At 39.4% G+C, this 19,750-nt stretch overlaps 1 protein-coding gene across 1 annotated transcript in view; it reads right to left on the bottom strand.

The window, feature by feature from the left end:
• The window catches only part of DPYS (dihydropyrimidinase), a gene marked incomplete at its 3' end in the record, with an annotated part of 28,701 nt that extends 9,405 nt beyond the window's left edge, over positions 1 to 19,296 (bottom strand). Inside the window, exons 1-7 of the mRNA XM_009707578.1 lie at positions 18,899 to 19,296; positions 14,362 to 14,520; positions 12,010 to 12,189; positions 10,668 to 10,857; positions 4,008 to 4,164; positions 2,856 to 2,997; positions 701 to 843 (exon numbers count right to left, since the gene is read on the bottom strand). Of these exons, the coding sequence (XP_009705880.1) occupies positions 701 to 843; positions 2,856 to 2,997; positions 4,008 to 4,164; positions 10,668 to 10,857; positions 12,010 to 12,189; positions 14,362 to 14,520; positions 18,899 to 19,168 (1,241 nt within the window). The remainder of the gene's footprint in view (positions 1 to 700; positions 844 to 2,855; positions 2,998 to 4,007; positions 4,165 to 10,667; positions 10,858 to 12,009; positions 12,190 to 14,361; positions 14,521 to 18,898) is intronic.
• Between the last annotated feature and the right edge of the window lie 454 nt (positions 19,297 to 19,750).

Raw genomic sequence — 19,750 nt, 5'->3', positions numbered from 1 at the left:
CATGCCCATTGTAGCAAAAATGTACCATGGCATCAAGTCATGCAGGATGAGACACTGGCACACATTTTGGTGTGACAAGCTCTATTCTAGCAGACTTACTGTGCACAAAATCAGAAAACTCCTTAAATAAAAGCTTAAGCACACAGAGCTTGAGCTTGAGAACTAAGCTCACTCCTGGCTTTACCACTATATTTGCTCTATCAGCTAGGGAGAAGACATTAGGAGGGCAAGACCCCACACTTTCACCACCCATCCTGACCACTTCTGAATATGTTTGAAGTAGCTGTAAGTTCAAAACACACGCTTGTAACGGGTCATCCTGCAGGAACACAGGCTCTTCTGCCTGCTCTTTGCAGTGAGAGGAAGCTAAATGTATTCCAGCACTTAGAAGAGTTACTCTAAGATGCCAAAGTGGTTATTTTTACTCTTAGGATACCAAGCCCTGGTAGCATAATGTACAGACCTTGTTATTCTTGCACTTGGTCAGCAATCTAGGAGAATTTTTCTAAATCCATCTAGAGATCAAAGATCTCTGCTTACATACATTATTGTAAGAGAAAAATAACCTGTAAATAATTCACTTGAAGTGCTGATGAAAAACACCATAGCCTCACCCCAAAGGCTTATTGCTGTACAGAGGCTTTGAGGTATTTTTTCCTGCAGAGAGGCTGGATGGGAGGAAATAACTACCCATACTTACCTTGTAGCTTTGGGATCCCAAATTACGATGTCACCATCAGAACCCACAGCAATTCTCCCCTTCTTTGGGTAAAGGTTAAAGATTTTTGCTGCATTGGTGCTGGTAACAGCTACAAATCTGTTTTCATCCATTTTTCCACTGTACTGCAGAAGAGTACACAAAAGCAAACTCATTACTTTTTTAAACAAGGAATGAAAAAAATGTTCTGTTGTTGAAAAGGCTAGGATGAGTGACAGCTCTCTGCCAACATCACATTAATATTTTTTAAATGTCACACTGAACAGTTTAAAAGAAAAAAATAACTCTTTGTCTCAGATGCACATACTGCAATGTACATTCACTGAATAAGATAAGTTTATCTTAACTTATCCCATAGCAAAGGGAAAAAAAGACAACTTTAAAACCAAATGCTCTGTGGATCCAGTCCCAAGTCAACTGAAATCAAATTTTTTAGCTGGCTTTGAATCTGTTGTCTGGCTTAGCAGTTTCCTCAGGAGACATAACATCTGTCAAGTATCTAGGTTTTGGAAAATGGTGAGACAGTATTAAGGAGAGCCTAGAAGATGATAAAGGAGAGGCAAGGCACAATGTGCAATATGGGAAAGGTGATTTGCAAATCTCTTCAGCAATAGCAGAGAGGATAGTACTGTTCAGTAAATGTTTGAGATCAAGTAGTATAAAAAACAGATTTGCTGATGTGACATATCAGCAAAATGGCAAATAATAATGAATATACATGTGTCTTGGGACTGTCCACTGCTATATAACTGATTTAATCCAGCCTCCATGACAGTTGTTTGCTGGGAAAGCCAGCTACACTGGCAGTAATATTGTGCATAGGTCAGTTTAGGAATCAGAATGTCATAAAAACATGTTTGTATGGTGGCCTGTGAGCAAACATCTGAGAAAAAAAGCATAATGACAGTGGTGAACACTACTCTTCTATATAATAGTGTGTGGGAAGGGAGGGAAGCTTTCCAGACAAACTCTCACAGCTATGTAACATTGTGCAAGTAAGAAAAGGGAGGATCTTACTGACTGAAGAACCTTTTGAAAAATTATCTTGGCCGACAGGATACACTATTCAAAAGAAGCACTCAGGTACATATTCATCTCTCACTTTCATACTAACCACAAGCTAGATTATATTCCAGTTTACACCATAAATAATCACACACATACACCATAAATAATCACACACAGAGCTATGCCACAGGTGAATATAGGCAGGAGTCTGTTTTGTACATACACCAACTGGAGCTGAATCCCAAATGCAGATAAACAAGAGAGATTATGAACCACACCCTTACCAAGTGCGTGAGACTGTGACAAAAAATACGCTTTGCAGTGCATTACCAACAAGACTTCACTACTGCAAGAGAACTTAATATTAATTAGAAAGTTGAACTAGAGCCTCTGGAACTTAACAGTATTGTGTTAGCTAGAGCAATCGTAATACCCAGTAAGCAGTAGATCCCTCACCAGATTGCCTCACCTCCCCCATCATCAGACAACCCTATATCCAAAAAGCCTGGCCATTAGCTAGCTTTCATATTTATATTTGTTTAGAGCCTGAAGGGCATTGCCTGAGAAGCACTGAGCATTCTTGCGTTGGCACTGAGGATCTGAAGTCAGTGGGATTTGAAGGTGCTCATCTCATCACGTCACAGGACTGAGCCATATGTTAGAGAAGTATTTCTTATCTCTAGCTTGTTTCCTCTGGCTGAAAACACAAATTAAAAGTTGACAGCCACACACCCAGTGCGGAAGCTCCTCCAACAGAGTAGATCAAAGAGGACAAAATACAGAACTGACCAAGTGGAAACTGTGGGTACCTCTTTCCTTTTACTTTCCTTTCATCTGTTGAAAAAAATGCTGCAAGTAAATGCACTGTACACTACCACTGAAACAATAGCAGTCCTTTACTGCTAAACAATGGAAATGATTCTCTAGTGCTATATTTTAACCACTAAGAATCCTCTCCTATCTCCCAGGATCATAAAGTGATAGTAAGGACTCTGTTATGGTATTTGATCAAAGGAGTTATCCTATGATAAATAAACTTGATAGAACTAGAGACTTGATAACTGCTGAGAGATTATATTTTGTTGGAGAAATCAGTTACCTCCACGTTCAGACATCTTGATATACTTACAACGCCTTTTTCCCATATGACTGACATCCTGTCTTCCACACCATTCACTCCATTAGGGATTTTTGTGAAGTCATCCTTCCCTAGAGCTTTCTGGCATATGTCAAAGGTGCAATTGTCAGTCCCTGTCACAGATAGGTCACCACTACGGAGAAACAAAGTTCATTATGAATCAGAGATATACTGGACAGTGCCACGCAGCAAAATCTGTTGCAAAGCTGGGTAGATCCAGCCATCCATCCTGCAAGGAAAAACTGATATGCCCTGCCAGCCTGTCTTCAGTCTCATCCTCCAAGACTAGCTCCACACTAACAGCCGGTTCCCCTATGAAGTAGTTTCTTCTTCAGAAACCCCTCAGAAGAAATCAAGCACCAAAAATAACACTTTTATTTTGGATATGTCAAAGGTGCCCCACAAATGGAGGACTGTCCTGTCCCACTTTGCCCAGAGCAAGGGGCTCAGTTCCATCCGCACTTAGGGCAATTTTAGATTGTGTCATTCCATATACTCTGTGAAATTACTACGGATCTACACAACCATCAGCCAGTGTTCAGGCGTACCTTCACAGGTGACTCTTGGGTCAAATTCAACCCTCTTGTGGAGTTAAGTTTTATTGGTAATGAAATGCTAGCAAACCACACATTTTGTTAACTGCAGATATCTGAAGGATACTTCTGTTTCTACTTCCTTTTGCAGGAGATCTTATGGAGTGGACAACTTATATCTACCTTCAGAAGTCAGCAGGCTTAGTTTTCATGCAACATCCAAATTTCAAGTGAAAAAGGCAGCTGACAACAAAACATGGAACCCCTAGCTGTGACCCCACTTTTTCACATTCCCCACCAATTTACAGCCTTACAGTCCCCCTGGTCATGCTTCAATTTTTGCTGCTGTATTAGCAAGGCAAGGCTTATTGATTAAAATCGAATGGAGACAGAAGGCCACAAGAGTTCAGAAAAACAAATTCTGAACACTTTCTAATTTCTGTAACAAAAAATGTTTTTCATCTATGGTTTCACCTTTTATTTCTCCTTCCTGATAATGTAACATTCTGTACTTAGAAAATCTCCAGGGCATCAACCTGTTATTATACACTCCAGACAGAATTTGCTGTGTATTTAGGCATCAGCTGTCACTGTTTGTTCATCTGCTTACTTGGCCAGTAAGTTCATGAGGAAACCAGGAGTAGATGGATCTGGTCTCAGTGGAGGTCCCATGACATATGCTGCAGCATGAGCCCAGTCTTTATTCCAGTAGTTGGTGCCATCAGTGCCAAGACTAGCAGCAATAGGCTCCCCATAAACCATCTTTCCTGAAAAATGTAAAGCAATAGTAACATCATCAAACAACATAAGAATGCATATCTTGTATTTTCTCTGTTCCGGAACTTTTTGGTGGCAACAGATTTAGATTTGAATGAGTGGTTCAAATTAAATACCAACATATGGAAAGACATAATAAACTAAGCTATAACACAGCGTCTCTGTTCTGAATATTCTGCTGGTGATCTCCCAATATATTTCCTCATAAGAACATTGCTTTGGCAAGTTTTTTAATTAAATTGTTGACAGATATATTATAATGGGTTTTACACATTGTTTACCAGGCATGTGATTGAGATTTCAAAAGGAACACAGTCCTCAGTTGCATTAATTATGTTCAAGATCCATATATTTCTTCGTAGCACCTGTTCGGTGCTCTGAAATGATTGAATATGTAACAACGTAAGTTAATATATAGAGCATACAGACTTTGCAATGTGGTACTTTTAATTGTCAGGTTATAATTGTTCCTGGAAGAACAATATGGCACCAGACACCAACTAAAGAGTGAAAAAACATTTCCCAAATCAAAAACTATAAACAATTTAATTTTAAAAGTTATCTCCCAAATTTTAATCTTTAATTTTTTGCTGCACAGTAATCTAGATTCCTCAGAAGAGGACACCAACCCAGACTGGCTGTTAGCCTTTGGATAGAGCTAACACATTTTACCTATTTTTTCTTCTTAGGGAACATGGGTTTGAAACTTATCAGACCAAGATGGGAGATGAAACAAGATGTTTCACTCCCTGAGGAGGTGGTCCAGCAACCTTGCAGTTCTGTAGGTGACAGGTGGTAATGCCCCTGACTCTGATGGTCACCAAAGAACCAGAGTGAGCTGGGGCCTCACATAGCTACTCATAGGCTGCTTGGTGCTGCTTAAAGGTAGCCTCCGCTGGATCCTAGCAAGAGCCTTCTCTCTCTCCTGCTCCCTACAGACAGTGGGTATCTTGCTATGGATCCCAGACTTCACTCCAGGCACAATTTTTATTAGAACTATCACTGCATTACCCCAGCAAGGGCTTATCTTGGTAATTGCTTGGTGATATAAGACAGTGACCTTTCTCTGGCTTTCTGCATGAAAGTCATACATTCACATTGCTGTTGGAAAACAACAAAGCAAACTTTTACAGATTTCTCTTTGTGCATTAGATTCTGGTACTTCTGTGAGCTACTGGATTATAACTGCTATGCTAGCATAGGTAGCTAGCTACTCAGGAGCTCAATTCTTTTCAAAATATGTTTCCCACTGCAGTAGTGCCATTCCTTAAATCTTCTATGCTAGACTCACAAAAAGGTCTCACACCATTTAAAACCCATAGTTCTACAGTTATTTCTACAAGGTTTCGAGACCTTCTCTCACATTACTGTACTGTATATTTACTCCAAGTACTACATAGTATAACTTCTTTCACGACCTGAAGACTCCCTATTAGCGTTATTAATCTGCTATAACCACCTCAGCATGCTCTGACATGCTGGATGTGCTTGTCTCATCTTGACACTTTGGCTTGGAGCATTCTAAGCTCCCAGTCTCATTTATCTACATATATTATAGATTTACACTTGGGCTCAGAGGGAGACCACCACCATTTTTTGGACTTGAAATCATGGCTTAAGCAATTATTTACTGGTTTTTGCATCTTATTTTCAAACCTTAAAGCACTGACTATGAGGCCATCCACAGAAGTGATATGACTACTCAGTGAATGAGGCGGTTTGAGTCAGATTAGTGTTTTCCTAATTCAGAGCTGCTGCAGGAGTCAGGGGGATCTTGGCCTTCCCTGGGCAACTCCAAACACAGTATTTGAGGGCAGGCTGCCACAAACCTAGATATATACAGAAAAAGTTCTGCATATATAACCAATATGTCCCATATTTACCTATTAGGCTTTTGACAGAATTTTCATAAGCAAAGTCAGTGGAAAGGAGGGGGAGGGAGCAGTGTGGTGTGTGTCTTTCCCACTGCATCTAAACAAGCTAAAGCAACCTCCATCTAAAGCAAACCTGAACTATGAATCATTAGGACATAGCTATAAATGATAAAAGTTAAAATGGTAGGAAAGGAGAAAATGTTTAGCTTCCATAAATAATTTTCTTATCTCAGTTTCACAACATAAAAATGAAAAGAAATCTCCAAGCTCACAGTCATATATGCTGAATTGATGCTAAGCCATGTACCACAGCTGATGACAGTATTTCTGCAGTCAGAATTAGACCTGAGGAGCTCCCCTTGTTCCCATGAGTGGGAAGGAGTACAAGCCATTTCCTCAAGTGGTTTTAAGTCTGAACACTGCAGCTTCAATGGACTATATCTAGACTTCTGCTGACTGTGCAATTTCTTGCATTTCATTTGGACCATGACTAGCCAGACTGAAGGCTACAATAATATCAAGATTCTGCTTTAATCTAAATAACAAGGAAATTCTGCATTAAGGCTCTTCTAGCTTTATTGGCTTCTGCCTATAGGCATAAAAGTGAAGTAATGCAGTAATAAATCAGGTCTTTCCATTGGTTATTTTTTCCTGCATTCAATAAAAACAGAAAGCAGAAAGTGTTCTGCTCTTTGGTCTTTCTGACATCTCTGAGCTGCTGGGAAATAGCTATGGATTTGGTGACTTCTTCATCAGATGCCCAGACTGGCTGGCAAGAGCTATTTTCACATAAATTACTTTATAACAAAGAAGAACATGCAATTGCAATTTATTTTACCATCTATCAGAACTTAAAAAGAGTTACAATCTTGAGAAACACCAACTAACATTTACAGGCTTGAAAAATTGGTCCCTGTGTACTTATTCTAGTAAAAGTTTCAGAAGCTCTTAAGATAAGGTCATATGAGGCAAAGATACTCACTGACCAGCTATGATCTGCAAGAAGCAGAACTGCAAGGCAGGGTTTCTTGAATCAGGCATAGCATTGCATCAGTTAGACTATCTACAGTTTGGACTTGAGCTGTCCTGCATGAGCCAGCTAAAAGTTGGCATTTTCATTTGCACTCCTGTGCTCAGAATCAGCTTGAGAGTCTGTATACTCACAGCTATGGACATGGCCTTCCTCTCACTAAGAGCAGACCTAACCCATGACTGATGGTAAGAGGTACCAACTGTATAAATCTAAGCAAGCTGCTTGTAATCTGACCAAGTATATATTTTTGCATGCACTTTTTCAAAATGTTTCTCCCTTTTTAAAAAAAGTGACTTTTTAGTAAGATTCTGCTCTGCAGTTCTGATCTGCACTAGAAAGTCTTATTTCCTTAGCTGTAGCAGCACAGTTAAACGGGCAAAGGAACATGATCTCTAGCCTTTAGTACTCTTAGAATGAAAGTGTTTTGAAGTGGGAGGCAGTATAAATCATATATCCTTAAATCAGATTTTATAAACCTTGCTTCCCCATAGGTGTTACTGGCCGAAGGAATGGGTGACAGAGCCACAATAGTCTTCCCTGGTAAGTTCACACCAGATAGTCCTAACAAGGAGAGGGAGCTACACTGCCTGACACCAGCACTTTACAGCCTTGTATTCTCATTGTAGGGAAGACTATAATAGCAGGAAGAGGATCCTCTTTGTCTTCCCACTCAAGTGAACGAGACTGTCATGCACACAGAAATATCAGAGTGTCCTTCAGTCGAAGCAGACGGTTCCTCTACCTAGTCTAGCAAGATTCAAGATCATGTTTTGCACAGGGATGAAGAAATAGCTCACTGAGACAAGCAAGAACAGTCCTCACAGAGAGGTGCTGTGTTTGACCCTCTTAAGTGGAGAATTGGTCAACCATTGCTTTTGGCAAAATGGTTGGTAGGGCCCAAAAAAAGAATAGGATGGAGGCATGAGTTAACTTGGCCCTCTCCAACACAGTCATAATGTGGAAATCTTGGATTTCCTGTTGAATATTCAGCAGCACTGTAGCTGTTTGTATGTGAAAAACATGCTGCTACTATCTGGAGATTTCCTTCGGTGAGTGGTGCTGCTGGAGACCAGAGCAGACATAGATGGTGGACTTTAGCATGGAGGGGAGAAGGAAAGACAGTCACTCATGTGATTCCCCTAAAGTTTGCTTATTCTGGTATTAGAACTAGTATCCCTTTACAGTCTGTATGACTGATTTTAGCCTTTAAGGACTGAGCCGTAGCTTACTGAAGACAACAGAATTATGTCTACTGTCTTCAGCAAACTGTGTCAGGCCTTGAGTCTCTAGCTCTAATATTATTTTTCACCTTGTATAGCTAAATGAGGGACAAAGAAGAATTGGGCTCTGACTTACTTTTTTTGACTAGGAAAATCACCATCCCACAGAATTTGAGAAGCAATGCTTCAATTCTGGTATCACACTGTCACCCAGAAAATAGATTACACTCACTGAAGATCAGTCTCTCCCCTTCTGAGGTCAGTGATGGAATAGGAAGGAATATCAGTCTTCCTCTGACATGGGTAGGGATGAATATGCACCCACACACTGTACTTCATGCTAAGTGCTTAGAAAGGAACATGAAAAATTCACAATTGTAAACAGCAGGAAGCTAGCATCAAGAGATGGAGAAATAATCTTAAAAAGATGAATAAACTGCATTAGAGTTAATATTTCAAATGCTTGAGAGCCTTTTGGTATTTAAGAGTTTACAAAGCTTTCACATTAGAGTGGTTTTAACCTGTCCAAGTTAAACATCTTTCAGCAAAATATCTGGGTTTTATTTGTCATTCATACAATATTTGAGAATTTTCTTTTTGTCTGGAACTCCTTGTTTTGTATTACCACTTTTAATTGAAGAATGGAAAATAACTTTTACTGAAACTAACAACAATTAATTTCTAATTGCGAGAATTCATACAGATCAGTTGCAACAGTTGTAATTGTTGCAACTATCTTTGTGGTACACTAGCTAGCTATCTTTTGAAATTTCTTAATCAATCCTAGATTTCTGTTTCCTAAACAGTATACTTCCACGCAAATAGAAATTAGTTATGGAGAGATGTTATACGTTGCTGTGAACAAAGGCAAGCATTGATGAATCTGACTGCATCAACCTAGGAAGCTATAAAATCCAATTTGCACCACAATAAGCATAAGTTGTACCAATTTCTTCTTTTTACATGTCGAAGAAGCATACATATATCAAGTCAGTTATCAAACTGGCACTGCAGGCTATTCTTACAACACGTGCCTAACACTATTTTACAGTATTTACTATCAGCACAGAACCTTTTTACTAGAATAGTCTGTTATAAAACACTATCTCATCTTAGCTCTTTTATGTTCACAGCCAGTGTTTCATCTTTGATCTGGGTATTTTAACTGTTGTTACAGCTTCTTCTAGTTAATGTTGACACCACACCTGTGAATGTACAAATAACTGTACACTGACGGATATAATGCACATTACCAGCAGCACTGTCATCTAGTGGAGGAATCTAATATAGCACAGTACCAAAAGATGTGCTAGTAAAAAATATTCTGCTAGATTCTTTTAGAAACTTGAATTACTGATAAGTCTTATTAGAGGTCATAATCAATACATATCCCACATAATCATATGCATCTATATTAGCACAATTATATCACACTGGTTTTGACTGCACTTTTGTCAAGCTCTAATACTCTGCATTTTGATATCAATAATCTATGCCCCCTGTGAAAGCATTATTTAAAGTCAAGAAATAAGGAAACTGAGGTCTGTATGCAATTCCTGTTAGGTCAGATGGATACAAGCTGAGAAGTAAAAAGTTAATGAGGATAGATATTCCATAAAGTTTTAGGTTCTCCAAATCTCAGGGTTCTGTCCTGGTTCCATCCATACAATGTCTCCTCACAGGCTGCTCTGGATGAATTTACAGATTAGGAGTAAAAACATCCTGAATCCCTACAGCCTTCAGGCTGCTTTTAGCCTCCCCAACATATGATCAAGAGAGCCAGGCTCCCTTGGCTGACTAGAATTATTTATGAACCCTGCAGTATGTGACTTGAGAAATCATTTCCTGGAGGGAATCAAGGTTTTCAGACACTGTCGTCGTCATCATAATTTCGAAGTGCCCAGTGAATAGGAGTCCTGGTCATGTCATGGCACTGTCTGTAAAAACATGGCGTGGTCTCTGTTGTAGAACTTCTCATCTAAATAGCTGGTAAAGGTTTGCAGACTACAACTCAAGGGAGGGGAATAGCAGAGCATACATTGTCTTGGACTGGTCACATCATTTTTAATGCAATAATGCTGCCCTGGCCATCACTTCAACCATGGAGGTACAGTATGAAGGAGAAAAAAGTTTGATCTGGGGAGAAGGGAAAGTCTCAATCCCAGTTGCTGTTCTTCCACACTGTTTTGCTCCCCTTGGGCCCCACAACACACACACACAGAGTTTAGAGATCTCACTCCAAGAAATTCACCCATGTTCTGAAGTTTATGGCACCCATGACAAGTAGGACACTGATGCTATGTTTGGTTTTCCATGACCCTTCCTTTAATGCCATTGCCCAAGTATAAAAGAATTAGAACTTTTACCTTCTCTTCGTGCATTACTTATCACCCTTGCTGCAGATTTACTCATTACATGGACAACAAAAAGGGGGCAGTTTACAGCATTTGCTATGGTAATTGCTCTTTGCGTAGCTTCAGCTTCCACTTCTTCAGGACGACACAGCTCATGCCCCTCAGGGCCAGTTATTCCCATTGCGAGTATCTTCTTTGCACTCTAAACACCACACAAAAACATGTAAGAATCAGTTAAAGTGCAACCATGGTGTTGTGAACGTGCTGGAGCCAGATGGATCCTAAACCGGCCACTGCAGCTAGTTTGAGGAAAAAAAACAAGGCAGTTATGATTTTTTTCAACAGAAGTTATCACTGTGTTATCTGAAATCCAGCATATTTCTCAATAAACACATGTCTTGGAATACCCAAGTGAATTCAGAGCACACACTCTACTGGCTTGCAGGGATAAACCACCACATTTGAAAACCCTACCCCTCTCTCAATATGTACGCTTAAATAGTCACAGCCAGTAACTGAAATGACAGTACTAACCCCTCATAGGAAAAAAAAAAAGATCCTTACTAAGCACAAAGATACACATCCAGAGCCTCTGAATGAGGTTCTGACGTTTTAAGAGACATAAGATTTTGTCCCTACTATATTCGAGGAACTTGTGCTTTGCTGAATTGAGATTACTTAGCAATAAATTCATTTTTGTTATGGGACCCGGGGCGGAGTCAAAGCACTATTGACTAGAATAGTTGAAGAAACTCAAAGACCAATGTAGTTATACTCCCAGTACCTCCACGCAGCACTAAGACGGTTAGTAGCAAGTGTGAGTGAGGCTAACTACGTGCAGAGGAATGTTGAGGCTTTTGTGGCCAGTCAGTGAAACTTTCTCTGTGCTTCTGGATTCATTCCTGTTAGATGAGCCAGCTATGTTTGGAGAGACCTAGGGTTAGGCATCACACACACCTGATGTCTAAATACTTGGCCAAGTGTTCCCCCTTCGACTTGGTTGATGGTCAGGTTCTGATTGTTGCTTTCTTTGTCAGTCAAGTATACATATTATATTGCAAGTATGTACATATTACACTGCAAGTATAACTCTCATTGTAACAGGATCCTTTGCCTCCTGTCTTCCCTGAACTCAGGGTAGAATTGTAAACTTCCAGGTTACAATTTCTTAGCCCACAAGAAGCAACCTTTAGGATCTTGGATAAGGTGTTTGTCTTCAGTTCCCTGGAAGTAAAAAAGAGTAGAAAAACTTTTCCCTATGAAACAATGATGGTACTAATAAATCTATTGAGGTGCTTAGGTAACAGGACCATTTATATTTCTGACTTTGATGGACAAAATGCCAAATGCCTACCTGTGCAATTAGCTCCCCATTCTCTGCATGGACTTGTGCAACTGCTCCAAGTTCCTTACAGCAGGAAAAGGCTGCATATAACTCCGCATCATTGACCATGTACAGATCTTTATAGGCCATAAACATCTTGAAGGAGTTGACACCTTTGTTTTGAACAAGATATTTCATTTCTTCCTTCACCTGAGAGTCAGCAATTTTCAAAAAACAGCAATATTATATTTTACCTTTGATGATAATTTTGTATAAAGAAATTGTAAGTATGAAGGGCGAGCCTTTACTCACTCATCAAACATATGTTTAGTCCAAACAGCCCAAGTCACATATTTAAAGACTGACTTATACTATTCTTCTTGTAGCGAATTGATTCTCAAAGCATATAAACCAGTACCACTGCAGTGCAGATATTGGAGGCACAAGCTAATTGCAGGAAGGGAATGCTTTTTACAAAAGATAGTGAAGCAGAATTTTACGCCAAATAAACCTCCTGATGTTGAAAACACCCTGTCCAATATTACAATCAATGTATCCAACTTATACAGTATAGAGATTTGTGCAAAAATGATTTTCAAAATTGGATCGAAACAGGCTTCAGTTTCTGGTAAGTAACAGATCGGCAGAAAAGATCTTATCGCCTAGAGCTTTGTCTTGACTGTAAACAGCATGCAGCCTTTTGAAATATTTTGTCATCAAACAAAATGGCTCTAAAACTCTAGGGACAAGCCTGCTTATTTTTCTCGTATGCACTCCTTGATAGGATTATATATTATTAGATAGCTTCTGCTAGGGTCTGTGAAGCCTAGCAAAACATGTCCCAAAGAAAGAAAGAAAGATGCAAATTTTAGCCCAAAGGTGTCTTGTACAGTTGGTTAGCTAGTGCTATGCATTACCTAACTTTGGCTCTCCTTTCCCAGTCAAATGATGGTGACAGTAATTTATATGTATCTGTGATGCTATTACAGTTTCCATAGGATCAATTCCTTTCAAAAAGTAAAACGTTATTTTTCATCTTCTCTCTAATAATCTGGTTGGATTTGCCCAAGAACAGTGAGACATTAATATAAAACTTGAGGAAATTTTCTGGACTTATCCAGAGGAGGGATAGGAGTATATCATGAGTGGGAATTAACAAACAAATAAATACCCCACATAAGGTCCTGCTCTGGCACAAATATAGACGCATGTAATTTATTTTCTTCTTCACTAATTACTACGACTAAGGGAAGCCATTGTAAAGAATATATGTTTTTAATCAATATTTTAAATCCTGGGGAGATGAGAGCTAATTAGAAGGGTATGAAAAATCAGTCTTCTTTACCCAGGTCTTTTACAGCTACAAAACATCAGACCTTTCTATTTCTTTCAATCTTGGCCTTTAAAACAGTTAACTTCTTAATATAAACCAGAACATTTCATTGATTTACACCTCCCTAGTCGTATTGGATTTTTCAGTACAATTCTATTGTTCTCTACTAAGGCTGTTTTAAATGCACACTCCTCAGACTTCACTGGAGAATTTATTTCATGCCTTTGCTTTGAGCTAGAAGTTGCGGTCACTTTATTTAATGCTTAGTGCATAGAATACCAAAGATGGGGTGTTTGCAGAGTTAAGGCTTTGGTTTATATATTTTAAAAGTTTAAAATTAGAGGAAGTACTCATATTTTAAAATGGAATTTACTTAATATATCTATGTACTGATGCGCATTCTCTGAGGATCCAAAGGGGTCTTGTAAAATGTGGGTCAGGTTCAGATAGATGTGAAGAACCTGAGAAGTTAATTTATTCAGTAAAGCTTTCGGGATCAGAAAACATTCACACAACAAGGATGATTCGTCCATATGTAAATTCCAAAACCGTTTTTTAGATAATCTCACAATCAAGTAATTATTGGCTCTAGTTCTGCTTTACTTTAAGGAGATGTTACTGCAGTCACTCAGGAACAGAACTCTTCCTTTAAGAAGAAAGTTAAGTATCATATTTTTAATGTATACCCTTTTTATTAAAAAAAAAATAACACCAAGACTTAACAGGGACATAGATTATCAAGTGTTCAAGTAACAAACAGCAAAATTTATACAAACACCTCTTGCCCCCTCTGGCCTGCCTGGTCTTGGTCTTGCACAACTGCTTCCTTTCCCTTTAACTTTGTGCAGTATTATCCAAAGATACAGGCAATCTACAGAGTTTATTTTTTTTAAATACATGTAGACAGCTGTGGACTACTTCAAGTGTATTTTTTACACACAAAAATACTAACTACGACACTGCCAGCAAGCAATATTTAACACATGAGGACTAATTCAAGGCAAGTGCGGTACCAATTCATGGAATTGAAAATCAGCTATCGCGTTTACCTTGTCGCTCCACCACGTAACTGCCACGTGCAGTGCATAATCACAGCAGACTTTAGGGTCTGCCCAGCTTTTCCATGTATCAAAAGCTTCAATAAGAGAACAGCCTTTCTGAGGGATGGCAAAGTCGATGATCATAGTGGTTCCTCCTGCTATAGCAGCCTGAAAGGAAGAAAGTTAATATTTAGCAGTCAGAGAGAATGCAAATTTCCTGTGAGTCTGAACTTGCAAAATGACTACAGAGATTAATTTCACCGCCTTTGAGAAGGATGTTCTCAAACAGCTATTCAGGAGAATCATGGGGAAATTCTTAGACTAAAGGAGATGTTTTCACATACATACAAAATCTTATCAAAGATTTGGAGCTAAGTCTACAGCATTAATGCATCAGCGAGTTTCCTTAAGTGGGTGGGATCACCAAGAAAGAAGACCACCAGAAGACTGTAGCCAACTTGAGAAATGCTATGTAGTTGAAAAAACAAGCCTGTGTGACAGGAAAGTATTATGGGGCACATACATAATGAAAAAAAAATGATTCAGTTTGAAAATCCACTGTGAAAATCCCCAAACTCTTGTCTAACACCAAAAGGATTTTTAAAGTGTTTTAAAATTATTTTTATTACTGACAGGGTATCATTTAGCAAAACTGCACAGCAGGTTTTTAAATAGAATGTGGTATTTACATAATCTATATAAATATTTACGAGTAAATAAATAAACAAAAATCTTGCTTTATGTATGTTACGAGGATCAACATTTGCTTTTTAACCAATAATTTTCACTATCCTTTATGGACAATTGAATTATTGCTTTTTTTTCTTTTGAAGGATCTTTGTTAGTCACACCCAGAAACCAGATCCTCAACTAACAGAAACTGATCCAATATAGAAATTCCTTTGCTGTAATTGTTGCAATCTTCCAAATTATCCAGAAAAATCCTCTCTATTGCTCTGAACAACTTCTCTTTGCACAACAGGTACAACCGATTCAGATCGAAATATACACAGTTCGAATTCATGCTATATTACTCTTCCTATTTCTAGATCAATCAGCCTCTTCCTTCTTTCTCTTCACTTAGCAATCAGAAGTAAATTGTAAGTATGTCAGTGTATTTTTCAAAAAAAAGAAGTTTGGAGAGTGACGTAAACATTTGTGAATCAGTGATGAATTCAGCAAAACATTTTCTCCCAGAGAAGTTGTTCAAACTGTCAAGTTTTTTTCAACAAGAACAGATTGACTTCTTATTTGTCAAACAGGATTTAGAATTGAAGAATATTTATAGCCTTAAAAAAAAATGTCATGGGTTCCACAACTCCACTTAAAGTCTCTTTTTCCCCCCTGACATCTTTTTTTCCCTCTCTTTGTAAAGAGATGTATTCTATGCCTTTATTCAACTGAATAGGTAAATCTTAGCTAATCATTGTAGCATATTTTGCAATAGTTGGAACACAACTCTGTCTCCTTGATTTTCTTGCCAAAATATTTGTCAGATCATGACCTTCAGTAAATAGCTCTGAAAACTTTCCACACTTTGACCTGGGTTATAAAGATCCACAATATCAACTTTTTGACATCTGATCACTAGGCTGGATCTATAGTGTTCTTTTAGGCAGTGAATTGACTATCTGGACATCCTATTTTGTGTATGCAGTCCCTATTTTGTAGCTTCCCTGCTCAGTGCCTCAAAAAGTTATTCAAAAAAACTCAAAACCTAAAAAAAATACTACTTTTTTTGCAAGTTAGCACACAATTTATGTCCCCTACTTTGGGATTTCACAGTGTAGACACCTACATCTCAGTTAGTCTGCATCTTTGGTTCTCTTTAAAGTCAACGGAGGCACGTTAGGAATTAAATCACTTACACCTTAAGAAGGTGTCTTAAGAGAAAGACACAGTCATTGCTGTTTCTTTTACATGTTTTCTCCCATCAAACAAAATCATTTTCCAGCTTCAAGTCGCATTTGTTTGAGTTCTCTTGTGATGTCAAATTTCTAAATACATTGTTGATAATTAGTTTACAAAAATCATCTTCACAGAGAAATAAAGGATTGGTGCAGAAAATGACAAAGCATTAATATACATATTTGTGCACTTTAAACCATGTAAACTAAGTATTCCAGAAATCAAATTCTGCACTTCTTTCAGCCAGGAAACATAATTTGTGATGTCTGTAGACAAGCAGGACAGATATTGTGGACTTGATTTTTTTTTTCTCATCATGTATTAAAAAAAGCAGAAGACCAAAAACTGCCTGTGGAAGCCATTTCAGTAACTATAATTTTTTTTAAAAGTGTATTTCTTGTCTATGGACATCTGAAGAACACAGCATTATTAGGCCCATATAATAATAGATTCCCTCGTTTCTACCAGACAGCAATGGAAGAGACTTAGTGTCCTGATTTCAGCTGGGATAGAATTAATTTTCTTCCTAGTAGCTGGTACAGTGCTGTGTTTTTTGGATTTAGTGTGAGAATAATGTTGATAACACACTGACGTTGGAGTTGTTGCTAAGTAGTGCTTACCCTAAGTCAAGGACTTTTTAGTTTCCCATGCTCTACCAGCGAGGAGGTGCACAAGAAGCTGGGAGGGAGCACGGCCAGGAGAGCTGACCCCAACCAGCCAAAGGGATATTCCATACCATCGAGCATCATGTCCAGTATATAAACTGGGGGGAGCTGGCCGGGAGGGGCTGATGCTCAGGCATCGGTCAGCAGGTGGTGAGCAACTGCATTGTGCATCACTTGTCTTTTCTTGGGTTTTATTCCTCTCTCTCTCTTTGTTATCTCCCTTTTCATTACTAGTAGTAGTAGTAGCAGTAGAGGAGGAGGAGTAGGAGGAGTATATTTTACTTTAATTATTAAACTGTTCTTATCTCAACCCATGGGTCTTACCTTTTTTCTGATTCTCCACTCCATCCCACCAGGGCTGGGGGGGGAGGAGTAAGTGAGCAGCTGCACAGCACTTAGTTGCTGGCTGGGGTTAAACCATGACACTCAGATTGGGGAAAAAAATTGCCATGATCAAATTTATAATCCCTTTCGAGCTATCAGTTCTGGAGGTGGAAATTCAATACTGTAGCTTTCCTTTTACATCTTATCTTATGTTTGACTTGGAGAGACACGTTATGTTTGACATAGTAGCCTTTTGGTATGGCAGGAAAGATCTGTTGTGATGGATAAAATAATTTTTTGTCAAAGTTTTGCAGAATAATTACAGTCTATTATAATGAGCCACTACAACTCCCGCTCATTGAGAAGAACAATTCTAGTGCTTAAAACTATCCAGTGTAAAATATTTCCATTCAAATAACAGCAGCAACACCAGCAAATCTATCTTGAGTTGGAATAAATATGCCAGTAATTTAAGGTTAGCGTACAGGTCATTTGTAGGGCTCCCTTCAGTACTCTGGTCTCAACATTAAAAAAAGCCAAATCCTTGTCAGAGTATGCAAATGTACAATTATGCCACTCAGACAATCTAACTTGTACTCTCATGACATGATGGGGCAAGCAAGAAATGAAATTTCCTGTCAAAGAATGGGGTCAATCTAAGCAAGATGACAAACTTCAAAGGTTCTTAATAGTTGTGTCGTTACTGCACGATACCATTTGTTAAAATGTGTTAAATTTAACTTATTTCAACTATTTCAAAGAGGTAAATTAATATTTTGCACATCGGAAAAAATGCACATCAGCGAAATACGTTTCTTTAGAAGGGATGCACTATTGCTTTCTGCCTTTTAGCAAATGTCAGTTCTGCTGGGAGAGGGACAGGATATAACAGGCTTTCTGAGGATGTTGGCTAACAGACAAGCCAAGTAGGGCAATGTGATCCCTTCTGTGGGCAAAGGATTTCAGCCAGCAAAGCTCTTAGAAAAGTACCTTACAAATTTTAGGGAGCTTTGTATGAATATTTTTACTGTATGGAGGTCATGCATAATACTGTTGATATTAGTGATTGATACACTGCTAATGCAGGGAATGTAATAAGATCAGCTAAAAAGCTGAAAAAACCACTTCAAGTGTAAAACTGTAAGAGATTAGATACTTTTAGCAAGTGTATTTGAACTGGACTGTCACTGAGAGACACAGTAAGGTCCGACATGAATGACAGAAGAAATGCTTGCATTCCCCCATGCTTAACAGGGGAGAAAGATCAGATTACCACAGAAGAGCTCCTAACACACTGGGCAATTAAACTGTTGCTTTAATTAACCTTTGCTCAGAAAAATGTGAAGCTTGTTGCATGTACCAATGCAAGTTGTAGTCTGCATAGCAACAGCCAGGGTAAATGACTGCGCTTAATACTTTCCACCCGCAGCCAGAAAAGTCTCTGAAGGAACCCAAATAACATCCTGGTTGAAGGTGGTTCTCTGAGCACCCCAGCCACTTATTACAATGTTCCAGGCAAGGGCAGTAAACAATTGCCTGTGCTTGATTCACACTCCATTCTCTCTTTCAGAAGTAATATTCAATAACCAGCCAACATCCCTTTCTGAGAAAGCCCAGATGCACACATAGACATGCATAAGTGCACCCACCTTGGTTCCTGTATAGAAGTCATCTTTTGATCTGCTACCCATAAAAGGGAACTGCATGTGTGTATGAGTATCGATACCCCCAGGGATCACCAGCTTGTTGGTTGCATCCAGCACAACAAGTCCAGTCCGTGGCTCAGGGTTTAGGTTTGGTCCCACTTGCTGCACCACTCCATCTTCCACGTACACATCAGCCACCACAGAGAGGTCATCGTTCACGACTCTCCCCCCCTTGATCAAAAGTCTGTGCTGAGGCAGGTTTTGGTGTAGCATGGGAACCTAGAAGGCAAGAGTGAGGCTTCGGCTCAGACACTTGCTCTTGCCTGAGAGTATTTCACTGCCCACCCTTCTCCCAGAGCAGCAGTTATCTCCAAATGGCCCTTAACACACATCACACAGTGCTCTTTAAACAGACATCAGAGGAATTACCCCCTCGGTCTATGGCCTCTCCACCTCCAGTGGAGCACCAATGCCCAGCGAGCACAGGCAGCTGGAGCACAGGCTGGTGGCACAGTGCTGGCGTCGGGCCCTTTCTGCTCCAGACTCTTTGCCTGGAGAAAGCAGAGCCAGGCTTTCAGGAGGGCCTGGCTGGGTTCTCATGGCACTTGCTCCAGCCTGCCCTGTACACCCTGGGGTTTGAAATATGCCAGGCTGTTTTGAGAATGTGGCCATTCATCTGCTTGTGATGCCCAAAGGTGACACAAGTTCTTTGCAATGGGGTTTGAGGAAACCAAGGGTGACCTAAGCTCAGAAGTGGCCGGCGAGCCCAAGGGTGACCTGAGCAATTTGTAGCTGTGTCTGGGGAGCCTGTGAGTCGCGCCTGTGCAGAGAGGCTGGGAGAGCACAGGGCTGCGG

This window comes from Cariama cristata, unplaced genomic scaffold (genome assembly GCF_000690535.1).
Source record: "Cariama cristata isolate BGI_N322 unplaced genomic scaffold, ASM69053v1 scaffold19469, whole genome shotgun sequence".
In the NCBI taxonomy this organism is placed as follows: domain Eukaryota; kingdom Metazoa; phylum Chordata; class Aves; order Cariamiformes; family Cariamidae; genus Cariama; species Cariama cristata.
Note: the sequence above shows the minus strand (reverse complement) of the source record. Positions and strands in the feature narration are given on the sequence as shown.